A 23,759-nucleotide genomic window follows, 5' to 3' on the forward strand; every position below is an offset into this window, starting at 1 on the left:
GATATTTCTAAGTCTTTGCAATCAGTTCTGGAAAAGGAAACCGCACTTAGAACATGCCACCGCACTTCTCACAAACGAAATGCACTGTGTAGTATGTAAGCCTGCCCTCGCTCCTTGACGACCTATGACGCCATCACAAAATCTTTCTTCCTCTGTTACTCGCTAACGACTGAACGTATCGCGATCAAACAAACACCATTCCTTTTAGAATTTTGTACTCTACAAATGGAAATAAATTGTAAAAAATGCATTTCTAAGTCGAACAGCTCCTTTAAGGAACTTGAAGATAATAGTAAAAATAAAAACATCCGGGACATGTATAAGGGGATCAGTGAATTTAAGAAAGGCTATCAACCTCGTGCTTATATATTAAAGAAATCTGACGGTACAGTTCTCACTGATACGGATAGCATCTTAAATAGATGGAAAGATTTCTTTGACGATTTGCTTAACACGCAACCAAAAACTAGTGTGCGTGGAGAAAAGGAGATACACACCGCAGAACCGTATATTCCAGAACCCAACCGAATAGAAGTAGAAACCGCTATAAAGAAATTAATGAAACACAAATCTCCGGGTGTAGATGAAATTCCGGCTGAGTTAATTTTAGCTGGAGGCGAAAAATTGTGGAACAAGATACACAAACTCATTCTTCTTATCTGGAACAAGGAAGAATTGCTACAAGAGTGGAAAGAATCAATCATTGTTCCAATTCACAAGAAAGGCGACAAAACTGGCTGTAATAATTATCGAGACATTTCTTTTCTGTCAACATCCTATAAAATCCTTTCAAATATTCTATTAGCAAGATTGGTCCCATACGCAGATGAAATTATTGGAGATTATGAGTGCGGATTTAGACGAAATCGATCAACTATCGACCAAATATTTACCATTCGCCAAATACTCGAAAAAAAGTGGGAATACAACACCCAGGTACATCAACTATTTATTGATTTTAGAAAGGCGTACGACTCGGTCAGGAGAGAAACATTATACAACCTTCTTACAGAACTTGGAATGCCGAGAAAGCTAATTAGATTAATTAAGATATGTATAAATGAATCCCAAAGTAAAGTCCGGGTAGGAAAATTTTTGTCCACGAGCTTTCACGTCGAAAATGGCCTGAAACAAGGAGATGCGTTGTCGCCATTATTATTTAACCTTGTTCTTGAATACGCTATAAGGAAAATCAAAGATAGCAAACCAGGGCCTAGAGTTGAACGATATTCACCAGGTTATGGGATATGCTAATGATGTAAATTTAATAGGGGATGATAGGAGAACAATAAAAGAAATGCAGAGACCTTATTAATCGCTTGCAGGGACATGAGTTTAGAAGTAAATGCAGAGAAAACTAAATACATGGAAGTGCGTCGGGACCGTAATACGGAAAATTATGGATGCGTTAAAATATTAAATAGTACTTTTGATAAAGTGGATAGTTTCAAATATCTGGGATCAATGTTAACATACGAAAATCATATTCACGAAGAAATTAAATGTCGACTGAAAGCAGGGAATTCGTGTTACTATTCGGTTCAAAATCTCTTGTCGCGAATTCTGTCGAGGAATTTGAAGCTTAAAATATACAAAACTATAATCATGCCTGTTGTTCTGTATGGTTGCGAAACATGATCGCTTACTCTGGGGGAAGAACATAGACTGAAAGTATTTGAGAACAAGATCGTGAGACGAATATTCGTACCCAAGAGGAATGGAGAATGGCGGAAACTTCATAACGAGGAACTACATAATTTATACGGTTTACCCAACATTGTTAGGGTCGCCAAGTCTAGGAGGCTTAGATGGGCAGGTCATGTAGCTAGAATGGAAGAAAGTAGAAACGCTTTCAAAGTCTTGACTGAAAGACCTATCGGGAAACGACTATTAGGAAGACCTAGGTGCAGATGGGAGGACAATATTAAGATGGATCTCGCAGAGATTGGAATACAAAGTAGAAACTGGATGCAGTTAGCTAAGGATAGAAGTCAGTGGAGAGCTTTTGTGAACGCGGCATTGAACCTCCGGGTTCCATAGGCCATAGAGTTAGTTAGAGTTGGAGTGTGAATGTCTAGAAGATTTCTTCCGTTGTTGGTTTATTTCTTTACAGTGAATTTGATGTTTATATGAATGTTGTTGAATTCAGAGACTAGCTTTACTAATGGATTTTCGTCATGAGTAATTAAAAGGGTCATCAACATATCGGAAATGCCTGATGAATTTATACTTGTTTTTTTGTAAAATCTTCGTTTCATAATAATCCATATCTATGTTGTCCAAAAAGAGAATAATGACATGCACATTGCTAGTCCTTTGTGTTTGTACAAATTTTTGAAATTGAAAGTAAGTATTATTCAAGCAACATTCTAATAATTTAGTGATTTCATAAATTATCAAATCAGAATCTTCTGTTTTCCCCTAATTTTTAAGTGCATAGGATAGCACAATCAATCGAAATTCAGTCATACATGTCCTTGACGCCTCTGCGGATGCTAAGTGTGGTTAGAAGTGGAAATTTAGATTACCGATGGAATTTGATAGTAAACAAAAGACCAATTGATAACTAAATATAGCTTCATTCTTCATTTGTACGTGTGTAAAATAGTGTTTTATTTGTTTATTAATTAATTATTATTATTATTATTATTTTATTTGTAAGAGGTCATATCGCCGTCTTCTGGCAGCAGTGACCTGCACACGGTGGGCACCTGCAGTTTACAATTTACATTTCTGTAACGGAAATACATGAATATCATTTTAATATCCGCAAACAAGTTGCATACATACGTGTGTAGACAAAACTATTATTCTAAGGAGAGAAAAAAAAGAAAAAGAAAGGTGTTAGTGAGAAGTGAAAATCCCACAAAAAGATAAAATTCTTACAAATACTATTTTCACTCCTTAAAGTGAATAGACATCTTCAAATGGTCAAATATTTTTAAGGCTTTTTGAATACTCAGAGTGTTTTCTTTCTTACAGGACAAAAAACTACGTATTTTAGTAATTTTTTTCAGTTTGCGATAGGAGTGTTCGTATCCATGGCCCCAGTACGGACCGAAATATGGAAGATTACTTACGTCGGTGATTCAGAAAGTAATGCCTCCAAGCCTACTAACTTGGCCAATAGTACTGCAAACATTCTGAGCAGGTTATCATTAATGCACTGATGTTTAAGCTATAGAATGTCATTTGTTTCAGTTTCCTATCTCTTCTTGTTCCAGAGTAATGAAGCAATGCAAGTCATCTAGTGGTGACGTCCGGTTGAAACAGTAGGCTGTCACTGAATTTCTGACTGCGGAAGATTGAGCCTAGGAACATTCATCGCCGGCGACGAGTCGTGGATACACCATTACGACCCGGAAACGAAGCATCAGTCGATGAAGTACCGGCACACGTCCTCTCCTCCGCCAAAAAATTCAAAATCGTCCCATCTGCTGGCAAAGTGTTATTGACATTCTGCCTATAGTCCGAATCTTGAGCCCTGCGATTTTGGCTCTACCCCAAACTTAAGGGTCACCTTAATGGCTAATGCTACGGAGGTGGAAGCAGCAGTTCGACAATGATGTCGCCAGCAGCTAAAATAATTCTTCGCCGACTGCGTGGAAAACCTTGTTGCGCGTTGGCGCAATTGTGTTTCCCGTATTGGGGACTATGTTGAAAAATGATGCCACCATTTGTAGACGACATTACAAGCTTTCCACTGATACCTTATCGGTCCTATCTGTCAAACACAAATAAAGGTATCACCTTGGAGACATTACTTTCTGAATCACCCTCGTAGTACGAGGTTTTAACAGAGATATAGTAGCTCCGGGTGCAAGATGAGTCTTTTCTAGCACTAATCTATCTTTTCGATCACCCTGTGGTGTATAGATGGTCTTCTGTGTTCCGATCCCTACTAATTCAGATGTCAAACATTTATAAGTGAGAAGCTGAAATGTCTCTTCTTCGCACGGGAAGAATAGATATATGGAAATCATTGGAACCTCTCTCCCCCTTAGGATATCCTCCGCATTTCAATGAAAGTATAACGACAAAAATCCTAATGTCACTATTTTTCAACCTCCATGTCGATGGGACTGAACTTGCACTCCGACGGTATCAGGAGTGCCACTATTCATTTCAATTTCTCCGAGAGCTATGGGTTGGACACCAGTCGTTTTTGATTGTTTTAACATGCCACTACTTTTTCCCGTTAACTCATGCCTAAAATTGTCAATATAATATCATAAAATTCTTGGGAGGCCTAAGGTTGATAATCATTCTACATATCCTTTTAATTGGTTCAGTAGTTATTTCGTATTCAGGTAACACACACACAATATATATACTTTTGGAGGTGTTTTTTTTCTCTTTCTTAAAAATAAGTGTTTTAATCCTGATTGTGTGTATACCTAGACTATGTATTAGCCTAGAATATACATTTTTAATACTTTAAGATTGTGAGAAAACACATTCGTCTTGCCTGCTACAATAACTGAAGGGCAGGGCATGGGTACAGTGGCAACTTTTAATAAAGAAAAAATATAGAAATACAATGGAAACATTCGTATGAGCTGGACTGTGGAAAGAGTTCAAATAACAAGGTGCCAATATACAGCCATCTATTATTTTTACTTTGACTCTGTCCTGGGGCCGCGGTGGCTCAATGGTAGTGTGTTCACCTCTGATGCATGGGGTCTTTGGTTTGATCCCAGCTCGCGCCAAGTGAACTTTGTGGTGGACAAACATCGTGTGCGTGGATTTTCTCGGGATTCTTCCGTTTCTTCACACTTTTTTCATTCTACCATTTCATTCATTTCTCATCATCACCATCTCCTTTAGCCTAAGCGGCATAACCATGGGACGTAAAACTTAAAGATTTCATTTCATTTTTGAAACCCTTTCCAGAGTTCAGCTCACATTTCTTTAATGAGTGTTACCAGTGTTTTCCCCAATGCTCTTCAGTTGTTACAATGATCCATATTTATAATTTCTTTGACTCTTACAATATTACCTTTTGCTTTACAGTTATTTTGAAGAATGCAAAGTAGTGCGAATTTTGATGAATGCCTATTAATCTAATGCAGAAAGTTGATGATTGTGTTCGAAAATAATTAATAACATTCTCTTTTCAGAAATTTGCACTTCAGATTCGTGCCCAGTTTGAGAATGTTGCCAAACTCTCCACCGAGCCTCAGTTCAGATGGTTCTTTAAGGTATGCTTCGTATATTTTGTGATTTATAATGTATGAGGGTCAGTAATTTGAAAACTGAATAGCTGGTGGAAATACACAGTAACCTGGGGTCATTTAAACGTAGTCACTGCATGTATTGAGACACTTATTTCACTGTGAATGTCTCTGTGAATGAAGTCCTTGATTTTCTGCTAGAACTATAGTTAACGGCACACTATACTTCATCGTTTGATATATAAATGTGAATTGTTTGACTTTAAGAGCTTTCAACTGATTGAACATATGACAAATCACAAAAGCGACATACTAAGGTTGTAATTTTTTCAGGAGTTTGGGGGGAGAGGGTTTACCACTGTCCACCTGAATCACTGTAATGTAGTAGATACAACTATGTCAGTATGGCGCGTTGCACTTCATTCCTTCCTGCCGACTTGATTAGGTACACTACCACCAGTGATGTTCGACTTATGTAGTGTGCATAACGTGTATTTATTTCCTTGCTATGGAACACGACTCGCATTGATCGCAGACATTATTTTTACAATCACATATGTTCAGATTTTAAAGACTTACCCTTATAATTACTAAATGTACAGAATTATGTTTAGTATAGCTACAGTACCTGAGCTGAATAACATACTTGTAGAAAAATTGACATTTCAGATTTCGATTACAAGAAGATTTAATTTAATCGATCTGTAGAAAATTTTTATTTCTGTGGCTATATCTTCTACTTAATGTACTGATTACAAATTAATTGCTATCAAAACCGAAGATACCCATTATCGTTTTAATCTTGTATTTGGCTGGAAGGGACAAACATTCAGTGAACTCTTGTGGTTAATTATATTGTTGCCTGTACCCTTCTTAAGTTGAGAAACAGTTCAGTGGTTCAGGTTCTTCTTTAAGAGTTCAAATCTGGCAGATTTTTCTTGATTAAACCAGATGAATATCGAGTTGGTAAAACCAGCTCAGACGGTTCATACTTCCTTACTTAATTTTAAAGACCAATATCTTTGGAATATACACCGGGTTTGGTATATTTTCTTGCTTTTTTTTTAACAAACTATTCATTAACTCACGAAGCACTAATCGCAAGGAAATAAAAAGCGTGGGCCACCGCACTAAACTTTCTCGCTCCAATTCCTTAAATTAAATCATGTGCTCCAGTTGTTAATGAAACATTTTCTTGTGAAATACGAACAAAATTCAAAGGCGTTTTCGGAAAACTTCACTGGAAAAAATTCAACCCCAAAAGTAAACTAACCGTTGGAGATTTTTTCATAAGAAATAATGTATGCCATGTATTAGAGTTATTATAATTGTTCATAAAATAACATCATCACATGAGTGAGTAGTGTTTTACAAAATTGTCAAAAAAAAAAAAAAAAAAAAAAAAAAAACGCCTGGGTACCATTTTTGGATATTCTAATGGAAGTGATTTATGGAACATTACATGAATAATAATGAATTATTTAGTTATGAAATACGTAGGAACAAAATCGCCTGAGTCGTTTCTGAAAAATGGGGCCGCGGTGGCTCAGTGGTAGAGCGTTCACCTCTGGTGCTTGTGGTCCCGGGTTCGATCCCAGCCCCCGCCAAGTGAATTTTGTGGTGGACAAACACCGTGTGCGTGGGTTTTCTCGGGGTTCCCCTGTTTCATCCCACTTTCTTCATTCCACCATTTCATTCATTACTCATCATCACCGTCTCCTTTAGCCTAACCGGCATAACCGTGGGACGTAAAACTCAAAGATTTCATTTCATTTCATTTTTTTTTTTTTTTCGTTTCTGAGAAAGTAGTCTGAAAAGACTCTCACCCTTAGGAATAAAATGCCCGTAGAAACTTCCCTTCGTAAGGAATAATTTACACAGTATTATAGAGATATTAGTGAAATGTATTTATAAAATATGACGAAAATCGTCTGAGTCGCTTTTGAGAAAATCGTCCGAAACAAACTCGCCTCCAAGAATAAATTACCTCTTGTACACTTGTCAGGATAAATGAGTTCTTCCATGTTGTCAGGTTATTAATGAAATATCTATATGTAAAATATTATAAAAATTACCTAAGTTGTTTTCCAGAAAATCGTCCGAGAACAACTAATCCCCAAGAGTAAACTACCCCTTCTCGATTTTTCTCAGAGAAATGACTTATATCGCAGTATGGGGCTGTTAGTAAAACATTGATTTATGAAATATAAACAAAATCGTTAGAGCCGTTTTTGAGAAAATGGCATTTTATTATTATATTCACCCTCCAGTAAATTAGCTTTATTTTTAGGAATAGAAAGAAAAGAAATCTTTATGTTCCACGGTTATGCAGGCTAGGCTAAAGGAGGACGGTAATGATGACAAATAAATGAAATGGTGTGATGACGAAAGTGGAAGGAAGCGCGAGAACCCCGAGAAATCCTACGCACACGGTGTTTGTCCACCTCAAAGCTCACTTGGCACGAGCTGGGATCGAACCAAGAACCCCATGCACCAGAGGTGAACGCTCTACCACTGAGCCACCGCGGCTCCTAGGGATAGAAAGAGATTTATAGTAAAAGCACGTATCATTTAATTTGATATAATACCGTCATTTCATGATAAATAGATACATTCGTCTTAAAATAGTGGTTTTCTTTAATGAGAACCTTTAGAGTTTCAATTCTGATTTGAAAATCTAAAATTGTTGAAACGTAAAATAATGAGGGAATAATTGTAATTTCATTTTAGCTCAAATGTACCAGTTGCGGCGAAGAATCTGACAAATGGCATGACATTTGCAGCACGGAGACTTTTCCAGTTAAGAATGGCAGAGGAACATTTAATTTTGTGAATAAGTGCAAACTTTGCTCACGAGAAAATACACTGGGTAAGTGTTTATAATATATATAATATTGGGTTATTCCGTTAGTCCGTACCAGGCCTTTAAATCGGAAACGGTCCGAGATATGTACAAACTGAAGAACACGTATCCCATTAGTTGCAAAGGACAACAGAGCGAAGTAAAAAGTTTCGTCCCAGGGTCCCAGACGGGGTCCAACTCAAAATTGTCAAATGTGAAGAGGGGTCAAGTGGTATATCACTTGAAAGCTCTTGTATATATATATAAAAAAAGCTCAAGTCCCGATTCTCTTACGACCACCCTATGCAAAATGGCGGCGGGTCAAAATGTCATCAAAATTTGCATTGAAAACAATATGGCCACCCCTATAAATCTGAAACGGGCAGCCAAACGGAAAAACTGAAAAACAAGTGTCTCATTATTTCAAAAGTACAACATATCACGTTAACCAGTTCTAGATATCCAGGCAGGGTCCACCTCCAAATTAGCAGTTGTTTGATTGTGCTGGAGGGAAGACCCTGGACATTTGGAACAGCTATATTTCGTTGGTAACATACGTTTTCCGGGTACAATACTACAGAGACTGTTCAGTTCTCTTTCGTGACACTACTGAAAAGTGTTGTCTTGTCTCGTAGTCAACACTGGTAACATACACAGTATGGAAATGGAAGCGTTATGGTGGACAGGTAATAATATTATATTGAAACGTCTAACGTTGTTCTAAGAATTAATTTACCATCGCATAACGTACAAAGGATATATCATATTTACCTTGGAGACGGCTGCTGTTCGTTATGTAACAGATGTGCACTTCACACAGCACGTTTTACCGAAATTATCGTCCATGTACAGCAAGACAACGGTCCAGACGGCGATAATAATTATAGCCCACAGCTTCAAGCTCTGCCTCTCCTATGCTTCGAAATGCGGTCATTATACGTTGCCTCATATCTTCTTGTGTAGTTGGTCTATTCGTGTAAAAAAGCTCCTTGAGTCGACCCCAGAACTAATAGTCCATGCACGTAAGGTCTGGAGAGCGAAGAGGGAAAGGAATATTGGACCCTATTCCTAACCAACGGTGCGGAAATAAAGTATTTAATGCACCTCTGCATATACGAGCAGCGTGTGCTGCATCTACATATTACGCCGCACATGAAGTGGGATGTTTTCAAGCAGTTGCGGTAGATGTTCTGTCAACAATTGATGGAACAGAGCCGACGTTCAATTTCCATGAATAAACCAGGGCCCAATTACATGTGTTCCAATGATACCACCCCACACATTGATGCTCCAACGTCTTTGTCGGTCGGTGTCCAGTGCGGATTCTCCGCAGCCCAATAATGCGCATTGTGTAGGTTGACATGACCATCACTTGTAAATATTGCTTCGTCTGTCCACAGCACGTACTTACTCAAAAACGTTGGGTTTGTCCTGAATTTCTGACGGGCCCAATTACAAAACTGGAGGCGCTTATTACGGTCGGCATCTGTTAGCACCTGGCACAAGGAGATATGATACGGGTGGCGTTTATGCTTCCACAGTATACGCAGTACACTTGTTTGACTAATTCCGCGATCCCGGGCAATATCTCTTGAGGATGCATTAGGACGTACGTCGACAGCAGCCAAAACATAAATAACGACATCGTTGTCATTTATAATTGGAGCATGTTTGTGAACCCCATATTGAGGAGGTGTGCGCCCTGTTTGTTTCAGACGATTTGCTAACCGTCGAAGGAAATTGATGGAAATTATGGGAAATTGATTGTCGCTGTGGGAACCTTGCGTTATAAATTCGGGCTGTAGCTCTATAGTTTTGCCTACATTTCCCTAACACCATTAACATGTCAAATGCCTCCCCGTTGGTATATGGCATTGTTCTAATACAATGCTATCTTTAGCCGACACTGCACTAACACACGATATTAGGGTAGTACGTGCCATCTTCTACAATGAAATGGAAGCCTTCTGACACACACACACACACAACTCAATTCGTAGCGTGTATTACTTTTGCACAGCACAAGTACTTCACTACAATTCGTATTAACGACCCTTCAGCAAAGCCTGCTCAACTTACTGTGGAACAAACTGTGTTTCAGCGTACCTCACGTTCGTGCCTTTCAATTCAAGGTTGTCTGCGAGTGTTTCTCTCGAAAGGCGGATGTTTTATACAACAAACATAAACCAGCAAACAGCTCAATCCAGTTGCAGTAATCGTTATCAAAGATGTGTATGTTTATTCATTTCAGTATTTCATTTGAAGTTATACGTTTCACGACATTAATATCTCATGAATTTCACTTTTACACGACGCATAGGGAAGAAAATGGCAGGTAAGGACAGGGCTGGAAACTTGCGTCAATCCCATTATTCGCCTGTTGTTACTGAGGAGCACTGAGCTTAACATAGGTATACAGACGAACCAGGCTGTTACATCATTCAAACCTAGGTCGGGAATTGGGGGGAAAATGCATTCTCGAATGGAAATAACACAAAAACGCGGAGAGGGTCGCAACGTGACACTCGGGGATTGGCAAGATTTATACGTCATTGGATAGCATACGGCAAGTCCAGAATACAGATATATTTATACCGCCGTTTTGGGTTCTGGGCAGAATGCGGGCAAATGGTGCAAAACGACATGTCCCAGGGGAATGTTCCGTATAATTGCTGTACCCTGGAGAGTTATGGTGTGCATCATGGAAACAAATCATCGCGTAGTGCACACAGCCGAAATATTTCGTCCGTTGCACTAGCCAGTCGGGAGGATACATTGTTCAATTTCCTTTATCCAATAGTATCGGAGGTCTGGGAGGGGAGAGGCCACCCTAAGAAACAACATCACAACTACCGACAAAGGGCTTTCAAACACACATCCTTTGCGGACACCAAGGTCAAGATCTGGGAAGAGCCCCAGACCTCTTCCAAAACAGATGCAGGAAACATTGGTAGAGAATGCTTGTCTCGTTCCACATCTCGAAGAATTCTGTGCAAGCAAAGTGAAAACAGTTGTTTTCTCCCGACCGACTAGTGTCATTGACTCAATATTTCGGCTGTGTGCACCACTCGCTGATGTGTTTTTATGATAGAACACCACAACTCTACCGAGCACTGTCCAGCAATTTTACCGCTAATTCCACTAGAATATGTGTTTTTTCACATTCATTTCAATGCAACTTTTGATGACATTTTGACCCGCCGCCATGTTGCATAGGGTGATCGTAGCGAATCGAGACTTTTTGTAGCTTCTTTCTTTTTACAGGCGCTTTCAAGCGATATACCACTTGACCCCTCTTTCCATTTGACAATTTTGAGTTGGACCCCGTCTGGGACCCTGGGACGAAACTTTTTACTTCGCTCTGTTGTCCTTTGCAACTAATGGGATACGTGTTTTTCAGTTTGTACATATCTCGGACCGTTTCCGATTTAAAGGCCTGGTACGGACTAACGGAATCACCCGATATATATACAGTATATATATATATATATATATATATATATATATATATATATATCATGGAGAACGCTAGTTATCTATGTATTGTATATAGTACGCTAATTCTGCACTTTAAGCTAATGGAAAGCGGTGAATGTAATAATCATAGTGAAAAATACTTTTGTTATTTTTGGCCTGAATATATCCTTGTTTATTTACGTTACTGCATTTGTAATTTATGTGGTCTTTTATTGTCTTCTTCTAAATCACCGCCACATACGAGAGTGATCTCAAAAGAAATGTACAACTTGCCAATTGTTTAACAAACGATGCAATACCCCGTTCACCCAATTCGGCGTTGCATTGCAGGATTTACGGAAGCTAATTGTACGTGTGTCTAAGTGGAAATATCCGTTTTGTTATTTCATATAGCATCATAGTTGAGTCAGCGCTCGTACTTCACAATTAAAGCTATGCACGGGAAAGTTTTTACAGAAATCTGTGGAAGTATCCCAGAGGTGAAACTATTAACAAGCAGAGTGATTTTTGTGAGTCAGTATAGAGACCAATCTAAAGTCAGGACGACCCCGAACGCCGACTGGTGACCAAACTGTGGAATTTCTAGAGTATCCATTTACCGCGAAAGATGCATACTAACAGATCAGGCATGCTGGAAAACGCTTATATGATTTTGTGGCAGTACCCTAAGCTATCTCGGTAACGTAGTCCAGGAAGATAGTGAATTGTGGTGTCCCTACCCTATGGCCTCAGCATCATTTTCCCGGAATTGTTGAAGTTAGATGGAAGGAGCTACTACTCCCACCTCTTCACCGTACAACCTTAACATCACTCTCTAGATTTTAGACTTTCGTACTGGGTTCGATTCCCGGTGGGGTTCTATACTTCGTCTACTATATTAGAGCCTGTGTGCACTTTAAATAAACTTCGTGTGTATTTCTTTTGAAATCATCCTCGTAGGTTGTGAATTCGCTTTGAATACAATCCGAGTAATGGTTTAGACCCCATTTTAAACAGTAGGTCCTGTCTTCAATAGCCTCGGGGCTGAAATGGGAGAGATAAAACTTGGATCGATCCAATCCAAATCCTAGACTTTAACTTCCCAAAATTGAAAAACAAGCTTCATGCCGTGCGTTTTTTATCAATAAAGAACATTGTGCTGCCGTTACTCGACGTACCACGGAGCTCGGTAACTGGAAACTTACAAGTATTAGAATCCTTGTGAAACGTTGGTTTGCAGTTATTCGGTAGAATAGGGGCGACTTTGAAAGACTGTAACATGATATAGCTCATTTTATGTTCTATTAAGTACGCATTAAGTAAATTTCGTGTGTATTTCTTTTGAAATCATCTTCGTAGGTTGTGAATTCGCTTTATTTCCAATACATTTAGAAACCAAGTTAAGTACCCTACTACAGGATGGATTGTCATGTAATAAGTATGTTACTAGAGCCTGTCTATTCCACCTGTGCTCTCGGAAAATATGCGAACTATACTTCGGCCCCACCCCCGCGGCCCTCTGGCTGATGAAACCCTCCCTTTGCTTAGGAAAAAGTAAATGACCTCAGCTCTGTTGCCAATTTGTCATTCAGTCGCTTGGTCTTGAGTGAAGATCGTAGGCTACTTAGAATGGCTAGTAAGATAGTGCACAGCTAAGTCCGTGAAATAATTCATTGTGGCAACGCTTCCGCATCCAACAGTTGAAAGATCTTGACCGTAGCAACTTATCCCTTCTCTTTCGAGGGAGGTACGGGAAACACACATCGACGGCAGCGCCAGCAAGGGCACACTTGAGATAGAAAGGCTGTAAAATAATTTCCCTGAAAATGTCACAGTTGCGTTCAAAAGTGATTTCTTTTATTGACTTCTGATTTGTAAATGAGGTGACGAATAGATGTGTTTAAAATTGTGGCACCTTCTGTGTTCATTTATTTATTTTTGAGTTATATTTTCATATTTGTGTCCTGTAAGGTAAAGAGGATAAGAAATGATGATGATGAAACAAATAGTCAAAACACATACAAATACCCATGCACTGAGTGGGATTCGGAAAAAGAAAATGAAATCTTTTAGTCTTACGTCCCGTGGTTATGCTGTGCAGGCTAAAGGAGATTGTGATGAAAATGAATGAAATGGTGAAATGAAGGAAGTGGGAGGAAACGGAAACCTCCCTTTCACCACCAAACCCACTTGGTGCGAGCTGGGACCGAACAAGAGACCCCATGCACTACAAGTGAACACTCTACCACTGAGGCACCGCGGGTCCCTGAGTGGGATTCGAACTCGCGAACGGCGACGGCCTTTGCGATCTCCAGCATATGTCTAAAACTTGGACCATGTCAGCCAGCTAGATCATTTTCTATTTCATTTATAGGAAACTGTACCATTATTTGGAAAATTTATCGGAGGGAATCAGATTCATTTTTGAATGTGACTTTATAAAGGGTGAAAGCTCATTGTCTTTTTTTTTTTTTTTTTTTTTTTTTTTTTTTTTTTTTTTTTTGTAATAGCCGTTTCTTCAATACAGAGTGTTACTTACGATGGCGGATCAATAAGTAACGCACAGCAATATACGTAGAAGAAAGAGTAATGGTAACACATCGAGAATATAAATAAATCTTAACGACTGTAACACACGCGCCATCGTTGCTCAGCATTTTACGCTTTTGTTACTAGAGGTGTAACGTGTAGAGTGCGAATTTCAAATTTCTTTCAGCTCTCAGATCAGTATCTCATGAAAAATTTTGTGCGTTACTTATTGGTCCGTCCACGTATTTTCAATATTAAGTCCAATTTGTTTTCCTCTTTATTGGAAATGATTGATGTGATACTTTAACTTGCTTGTAGATATAGTGAAAGATAGTGAAGGAGCCTACGAGAGTGAGAACCAACCTAACTTCAAGACTGTACTTGTGCTTGACTGCAGAGGACTAGAACCAGTTGATTTTTCACCAAGAGTATGTATTGAAAATTGACCTTGAATTTCGCCACAGTAACTACATTTGAAGCGTAAGGGGAAAAAAGAAGCAATGTCACAAAACTATATTTTCGAGAAAACTACGTTTAAATATCTGGTGTAGTAAAAAGTAATCCATTATTTTGGCATGACATTGAAGGCTTGACTTACCATAGTTAGAATGATCCGATTTAGGTCACATATACGCCGTTTTGTTCGATAACGTGTTGCCATTTGGAAGGTAATATCATGATGCCTCTCTCATAGAAACCCTTGTCCCTAGTGGCAAAAAATTGAGACAATCGATTTTCACAAGCCTCTCTTGAAGCGACTTTTTCACCAGTAAACGTGTTCGCCATGGACAGGAACGTATGGTAATCACTCGGTGCCAGGTCCGGACTATAAGGTGGATGCATAAGAACCTCCAACCAAGCTCCCGGAGCTTCTGGCGAGTCACTATCAATGTGTGTGGTCTGGCGTTGTCCTCGTGGAACACAATGTCTTTCCTATTGGCCAAAGCTGGCCGCCTCTGAGCGATTGTTGCCTTCAGACGGTCCAATTGTTGACAGTACAGTTCCGAGTTAAGGGTTTGGCCGTAGGGGAAAAGCTCATAGTAGATAATTCCCTGCTAATGCCACCAAACACACAGCAAAACCTTTCTGGCCGTCAATCCTGGCTTGGGCACCGTTTGCGCAAGCTCACCGCGCTTCGACCACGACCGTTTTCGTGTGACGTTGTAAGTGATCCACTTTTCATCGCCAGTCACCAACCGCTTCAGAAATGGGTCGATTTTGTTGCGATTCAGCAGCAATTCGCAGATGGAAATTCGGTCCATGAGGTTTTTTGCGTTAACTCGTGTGGCACCCATACATCAAGCTTCTTTTTGTATCCAGCCTTATGCAAATGGTTCCACACGTTTTTTTTGTGCAATGTTTAGCTCTTGGGCAATCGACACAGTGCTTACATGACGGTCGGACGCGACAATGTCCATGATTTTATCTACATTTTCGACACTTGGCCTTCCAGTGCGTGGTGCATCTTTGACGTCAAAATTACCGGAACGGAATCGGCGAAACCAAAATTGCGCGTGATTGGCTGTTACAGTATCAGGACCATAAACACTACTCACATTTGCGGCCACCTGGCTTGCGTTTTCGCCTTTATCGAAGAAAAACTGTAAAATATAGCGTATTTTCTCTTTGCTAGTGTCCATTTTGACTCGCGCTCACACAACACTGAGTGAACTCATCACAACTATCTGAACAGTGGTTGTAGTACGCAATCTCATCGTTTGAACGCCATCTCGTTGAACCCGATCGGACTTGTACAACACGAGATACAGATCACTGAAACCATCTATTGGCAAAATAATGGATTACTTTTTACTACACCAGATATTAACAGCCGCGTACAAAATGAATAGGGTTAGTCAAATCTTTTGTCTCTTTCCTTGGACATTCCTACATTTACGCATGTATGGCTTATATAGTCGAATAGTACCAAGAGTCATCAACAGATAGGGCAGAGCACCCGTTAAAGCACACACATGGACATTCCTTGTTTTCTCCCCTTACCTTTTATTTATGTTAAACTCTTCTTTGTAACACAATGCATAATCTTACCAGGCTACCAAAAAACACGATAGACAGTGGATCATTTATCTTGAAATCCCTTTGTAGCTTTTAAAATAATAATAATAATAATAATAATACAATAATGTAATAATAATAATAATAATAATAATAATAATTGATATTTTGTATGGTGAAAATATGGACAAGGGAAAATAGTTTGTCATACTCCAAAGTCATCAACAGTGTTGCCAAACCAACATAAAGTGATCGTAAGTAACACTTTTTCTTTGTTTGTTTTTGTTTTGATAGCAGTGTATCAGAATAATCTACATCTTAAACGAAAACTTGTAATACCACATTTATTGTTCACTTTGACAAACTAAGGACGTTACGAAAAACATCCAAATTTTTGAGGCCTTTACAGCAGTAATAACACAAGTGACATAAACGGGGCAATTCACACGTAAAATACCTTACACAGCAAAAAATGAGGTGTTGAAACAACACAAAATGACTACCACTTGTGTTTTCCTCGTCTGTTATTCTTATGTTTTAGGACGTAAAAACAGAAGATGGCAGAACTGCTACTCATGTAACTGTTGTTAGACAGTTCGTAGGTTTACAAAACTGTTATGTGACCAATTACAGAAAACATAGAACGTTATTCTTCATTTGGTATAAATGGCAAATAAACTGCGCCAAACAATGCCAAACAGAAACAGTAAAAACTAGTGTAAATTATCACAGCCAATAACTAGTTACTTCTGATATACTCTGTGTTGAATTAACACACAAGTAACATCCTAAAGTGGTAGTCATTTTGTGTTGTTTCAATACCTGATTTTGCTGTGTAGTGTCAAACGCTATGATCATAATATGACGCATTTGGGATAAATATGAAAAAAGTTAGAAGCGATTGAGAATTTGAGTTGTTTTTTTTTTTCATTTCGAGAAACTGCATAGATAATGATCACGTTCAATCACGTAGAAAATCTTCAATAAATCTAAAGATCATAACACTGTTTACAGCAATTTGATATCTCAAGCCGTTTTGGAGATATGAAAAACATGGGTAGCTTGCTATACTTCTTAAAGTTACGTATCTATGGAAAATTTTAAAATTTATTCTTAATTCAACAACATTAGAGCATTGTCTTTTGGTAGTTTTAATTATTATTGTAACACGTTTCCGCATTCCTTAATTTAAGCAGTGTTGTAAAATTTAACAAAGTTTGTTATATCTCCGGAACAGTTTGAGATTTTAAATTGCTGTAAACGATATGATTTGCTCGTATATTGAAAACAATTTATGTACCGAGCTCCCTCGTGGCTAAGCGGTTAGCGTACGCGCCTTTGGCGTGGGAGACCCGGGTTCGATTCCCGGCGGGAGCTCATGTGGTTCGGATTCCACGTTAATCAGTAGGTCCACGTCTCATATAGCCTCGCTGCTGAAAGGGACGCTAAACTAAAATCAACTCAATTTATGTACCGTATATTTATAGTTTTTTTAAAATAGTTTTTTTGAATGTACTTAAATTTTTAATTCCTTGTAACTTTTTTTCTCTTTATTACAAATACGTCGCATCGTGATAATATTTTACTTGACACTATAAGGTACTTTGGATGTGCATTGTTCCATCTGCCTCAATTTCGTTATTTCTGTCGTAGAAACTTCCAGAATTTGGATGTTCGTTAAACTGTAGTGTCCTTAGTTCGAAGCGCTGATAAACGTGCTATTATAGGTAGGCATTCAACATCAAGATTTGAAATATGTAATAATCTGACCATTTGGGAAAATTACAACTTTATGTTACACCGATCGTTACACTAATAAGTGGTGCTAGCGTCAACGTCTATAGACTTTAACCGCCATCTGGAAATAATCGATGTAACTATTTGATTGATTGATGGATCTGCTCTGTGGTTCTTTACGACGTTGTCACATAGTGCAATTCGTGTCTCCAGACAAGGAGCCGAAATGTATACAATTATTTATATTTTTCGCTTTTGCTTTGTAGTCCGTAGTCGTCATTTTTTAAAAAAATATTAATCTGTCTAAAAAGTATTGAGCATTGGAAGGTAAAAATTGAGAATACATTTATTATGATTTGAAAGTAATATTATGGAACCGCATATGCCCATTTCCTTCGATAAACTTGTCCAATTTTTCTGGCAACACTATAATCCCGTTGCTCTCGTTTGAAACCAACTTAATACCATCCATGGAGTTCAGCAGAGCCCGAAACAAATGATAGTCTGATGGTTCAGGTGCGGGCTATGCGGTGGATGCATTAAAACCTCGTAGAGCATTTTCAGACGCATGTGGTCTGGCGATGTGAGCGTGGTATACGACAACTTTTCTGTTGACCAGTTCTGGTCGTTTCTTTTGACTTGTTAGGTGCACTCGCGATAATTGTCGACAATACAGATCCGAGTATCGTTCTGCTTGGTGGCAGCAGCTCGTGATACATGTTGCCCTTCCAGTTACACCAGACGGACAGCATAACTTTCCTGGGCGTCAGTGAGGGCTTTGGCACAGACTGTGGAGCTTCTTCTCGCTTTGACCATGCTGAAATACGAATAATATGGCAGATTCACTTTCGCGGGGTGTTAGTGACGGCATGATAATGAGGATACATTTTTCTCGCACATTGTTATCACAGGTTTTCAACTTTTCATCATATGATGATACGCTTTAGAAATGGCTCGAATTCGTTAGGTTTCAGTAGAGATTTGCAGATAGGAGTTCGATCGAGTAAATGTTTCTGAGTCAGATCATATGGCTTCTTTTTGTAGCAAGCTTTCTCCAAATGGTTAACCACTGTTTGTTGATGGATGTTTAGGTCATTGGCGATCTCACGACTGCATACATGCCAATCGTACTCGAGTTTTACCAAAATATCATCCACTTTTGCTGTGATTGGTCGCCCACTACGACGAGTACGTTGGATATCAAAACTTCCAGAACGAAAGTTGTGAACCATCTTTTGGCTGTTGCTTTCGATAACGTATCTCGCCCATAGAGAGCACAAATTTCTTCATGAGCTTGCATAACATTTATGCCTTTATCAAAATAAAGCTGTAAAAAAGCGCAATTTTTAAGGAAGTTCACTTATCTTCACAGAACGATATCTTAGCGTCTGATTCTAAGAATTTCAACACTTTTTGCACATCTACTAGCTTCAGCTATCGAATGAGGTTAGGACTGACCTACTGCGACTCAAATATCTTGAGATTTGGAACATTAATGCCAAATCGTGCGCAAAAGGGCTCAATACTTCTTAAAGTATCTGATATACAGGTATACGAAGCGATCCACGCAGTAAGGGCAAACTCAACCATCGGGTCATTTTTTACACAAAGAAATAATAATAGCTAACTGATAAAGGAACGTTTGTTGAGTTCACCATTACTACCCGGAACTTGTCATATAAATACCTTGTGGATAATATGATTGCAACAAACATGTATGTTTTCCATACAGTTTAACTGTAATTGTATCTGGTACTAAGGAACGTAATATAATAAGTGGTGTATTTTCTGTGTAGGTTACTCAGCTATCCAACTTAATGTTCTCGGTTTCTTTCTTCTACGATCTTCTAAATACTCCTATACCCCTCACAAAGAATATGTAATTAACCTAAGAAAGAATCTTTTAACAAATTTATTTGCCAGAGAACCAATATGGCGATTCAGGAGTCCACTTACTTTTATATGCAGAATAATGGATAAAAGGGGTAGATGAAAATAATCAAAGCCAGTAGTTCGAGAAAATGATACCTTCTTAAAAATAAAACTGTTCAGAATACTTTTAGACAACTGCTTCAGTTACAGTAGTTTTTTCTGTTTCCTTCTTTTCTTTCTTTCTTTCCTTTTTTTTTTCGTTTGTTCTCTCTCCCCATTGAATTTTAATTATAGCTAAACATTCCTTGTGTTATTTCATTCTTTTCAGAATGGTTGGATTGTCGAGATTGAAGAGAGCTCTACCGTTTTCAATGATGTCGATCTAACAGAAAAAGAGTGGGCTGACTATGATGAAAATGGCCACAAGACTGTCGGGATATATGAATTCGAATCGAAAATTGTACCCCACAAGTAAGAAGTACTGAACCTTCATAAAGTTCACAGAACACTTTTTTTTTTATTTAATTGTTGACTGTAAATAAAGCTGTGAATAATAAAGCTGAAATCTTTAAAATATGCGAATTCGAATCGAAAAATTGTACCCCACAAGTAAGAAGTAAGTTTACACATCAGTGGTACTGAAATAAATATATTTCATCCAAGCGAAATATTGTAACACCATGGAAATTCACTGAACTTTCATAAAGTTGACAGAACACTTTTTTAATATTTTTTTTAATTGTTGACTGTAAATAAAGCTGAAATCTTTGAAATATGCGAATTCGAATCGAAAATTGTACCCCACAAGTAAGAAGTAAGTTTACACATCAGTGGTACTGAACGAAATATATTTCATCCACGCGAAATATTGTAACAACATGGAAATTCACGGAACTTTCATAAAGTTGTAATCTTTAAAATATGCGAATTCGAATCGAAAATTGTACCCCACAAGTATGAAGTAAGTTTACACATCAGTGGTACTGAAATAAATATATTTCATCCAGGCGAAACATTGTAACACCATGGAAATTCACAGAACATTTTTTTTAATTGTTGACTGTAACTAAAGTTGAAATCTTTGAAATATGCGAATTCGAATCGAAAATTGTACCCCACAAGTAAGAAGTAAGTTTACACATCAGTGGTACTGAAATAAATATATTTCATCCAGGTGAAATATTGTAACACCATGGAAATTTACTGAACTTCCATAAAGTTCACACAACATTTTTAAAAAAAATTTTTGACTGTAAATAAAGCTGTGAATAATAAAGCTGAAATCTTTAAAATATGCAAATTCGAATCGAAAATTGTACCCCACATGTAAGAAGTAAGTTTACACATCAGTGGTACTGAAATAAATATATTTCATCCAGGCGAAATATTGTAACACCATGGAAATTCACTGAACTTTCATAAAGTTGTAATCTTTAAAATATGCGAATTCGAATCGAAAATTGTACCCCACAAGTAAGAAGTAAGTTTACACATCAGTGGTACTGAAACAAACACATTTCATCCAGGCGAAATATTGTAATACCATGGAAATTCACTGAAATTTCATAAAATTCACAGAACATTTTTCTAAAATTGTTGACTGTAAATTAAGCTGAAATCTAAAATATGCGAATTCGGATCGAAAATTGTACCCAACAAGTAAGAAGTAAGTTTACACATCAGTGGTACTGAAATAAATATATTTCATCCAGGCGAAATATTGTAATACCATGGAAATTCACAGAACATTTTTTTAAATTGTTGACTGTAAACAAAGTTGAAATCTTTGAAATATGCGAATTCGAATCGAAAATTGTACCCCACAAGTAAGAAGTAAGTTTACACATCAGTGGTACTGAAACAAACATATTTCATCCAGGCGAAATATTGTAACACCATGGAAATTCACTGAACTTTCATAAAGTTCACACAACATTTTTTTTAAAATATTTGACTGTAAATAAAGCTGTGAATAATAAAGCTGAAATCTTTAAAATATGCGAATTCGAATCGAAAATTGTACCCCACAAGTAAGAAGTAAGTTTACACATCAGTGGTACTGAAATAAATATATTTCATCTAGGCGAAATATTGTAACACCATGGAAATTAACTGAACTTTAATAAAGTTCACAGAACATTTTCTTTAAATTGTTGACTGTAAATAAAGCTAAAATCTTAAAAATATGCTAATTCGAATCGAAAATTGTACCCAACAAGTAAGAAGTAAGTTTACACATCAGTGGTACTGAAATAAATATATTTCATCTAGGCGAAATATTGTAACACCATGGAAATTAACTGAACTTTAATAAAGTTCACAGAACATTTTCTTTAAATTGTTGACTGTAAATAAAGCTAAAATCTTAAAAATATGCTAATTCGAATCGAAAATTGTACCCAACAAGTAAGAAGTAAGTTTACACATCAGTGATACTGAAATAAATATATTTCATCTAGGCGAAATATTGTAACACCATGGAAATTCACTGAACTTTAATAAAGTTCACAGAACATTTTGTTTAAATTGTTGACTGTAAATAAAGCTAAAATCTTTAAAATATGCGAATTCGAATCGAAAATTGTACCCCACAAGTAAGAAGTAAGTTTACACATCAGTGGTACTGAAATAAATATATTTCATCCAGGCGAAATATTGTAACACCATGGAAATTCACTGAACTATCATAAAGTTCACACAACATTTTTTTTTAAAAATTGTTGACTGTAAATTAAGCTAAAATCTTAAAAATATGCTAATTCGAATCGAAAATTGTACCCAACAAGTAAGAAGTAAGTTTACACATAAGTGGTACTGAAATAAATAAATATATTTCATCCAGACGAAATATTGTAACACCATGGAAATTCACTGAACTTTCATAAAGTTCACAGAACACTTTTTTAATATATTTTTTTAATTGTTGACTGTAAATAACGCTGTGAATAATAAAGCTAAAATCTTTAAAATATGCGAATTCGAATCGAAAATTGTACCCCACAAGTATGAAGTAAGTTTACACATCAGTGGTACTGAAATAAATATATTTCATCCAGGCGAAATATTGTAACACCATGGAAATTCACAGAACATTTTTTTTTTAATTGTTGACTGTAAATAAAGTTGAAATCTTTGAAATATGCGAATTCGAATCGAAAATTGTACCCCACAAGTAAGAAGTAAATTTACACATCAGTGGTACTGAAATAAATATATTTCATCCAGGCGAAATATTGTAACACCATGGAAATTCACTGAACTTTCATAAAGTTCACACAACATTTTTTTTTTTAAATTTTTGACTGTAAATAAAGCTGTGAATAATAAAGCTGAAATCTTTAAAATATGCAAATTCGAATCGAAAATTGTACCCCACAAGTAAGAAGTAAGTTTACACATCAGTGGTACTGAAATAAATATATTTCATCCAGGCGAAATATTGTAATACCATGGAAATTCACTGAAATTTCATAAAATTCACAGAACATTTTTCTAAAATTGTTGACTGTAAATTAAACTGAAATCTAAAATATGCGAATTCCAGTCGAAAATTGTACCCCACAAGTATGAAGTAAGTTTACACATCAGTGGTACTGAAATAAGTATATTTCATCCAGGCGAAATATTGTAACACCATGAAAATTCACAGAACATTTTTTTAAATTGTTGACTGTAAATAAAGTTGAAATCTTTGAAATATACGAATTCGAATCGAAAATTGTACCCCACAAGTAAGAAGTAAGTTTACACATCAGTGGTACTGAAATAAGTATATTTCATCCAGGCGAGATACTGTAATACCATGGAAATTCACTGAAATTTCATAAAATTCACAGAACACTTTTCTAAAATTGTTGAGTGTAAATTAAGCTGAAATCTAAAATATGCGAATTCGAATCGAAAATTGTACCCAACAAGTAAGAAGTAAGTTTACACATCAGTGGTACTGAAATAAATATATTTCATCCAGGCGAAATATTGTAACACCATGGAAATTCACTGAACTTTCATAAAGTTGAATTCTTTAAAATATGCGAATTCGAATCGAAAATTGTACCCCACACGTAAGAAGTAAGTTTACACATCAGTGGTACTGAAACAAATACATTTCATCCAGGCGAAATATTGTAATA

The 23,759-nt window shown here is 37.2% G+C and overlaps 1 protein-coding gene across 1 annotated transcript in view; it reads left to right on the forward strand.

Annotated features, from left to right (window-relative positions):
- The window catches only part of LOC145687999 (CXXC motif containing zinc binding protein), a 34,061-nt gene extending 11,150 nt beyond the window's left edge, over nt 1-22,911 (forward strand). The window contains exons 3-6 of the mRNA XM_081761658.1: nt 5,121-5,201; nt 7,905-8,043; nt 14,320-14,429; nt 19,955-22,911. Of these exons, the coding sequence (XP_081617784.1) occupies nt 5,121-5,201; nt 7,905-8,043; nt 14,320-14,429; nt 19,955-20,101 (477 nt within the window). The 3' untranslated portion in view covers nt 20,102-22,911. The remainder of the gene's footprint in view (nt 1-5,120; nt 5,202-7,904; nt 8,044-14,319; nt 14,430-19,954) is intronic.
- Nucleotides 22,912-23,759: the final 848 nt, after the last annotated feature.

The sequence above is a fragment of the Thermobia domestica genome, chromosome 6 (genome assembly GCF_964235325.1).
Source record: "Thermobia domestica chromosome 6, izTheDome1.hap1.1, whole genome shotgun sequence".
Lineage (NCBI taxonomy): Eukaryota > Metazoa > Arthropoda > Insecta > Zygentoma > Lepismatidae > Thermobia > Thermobia domestica.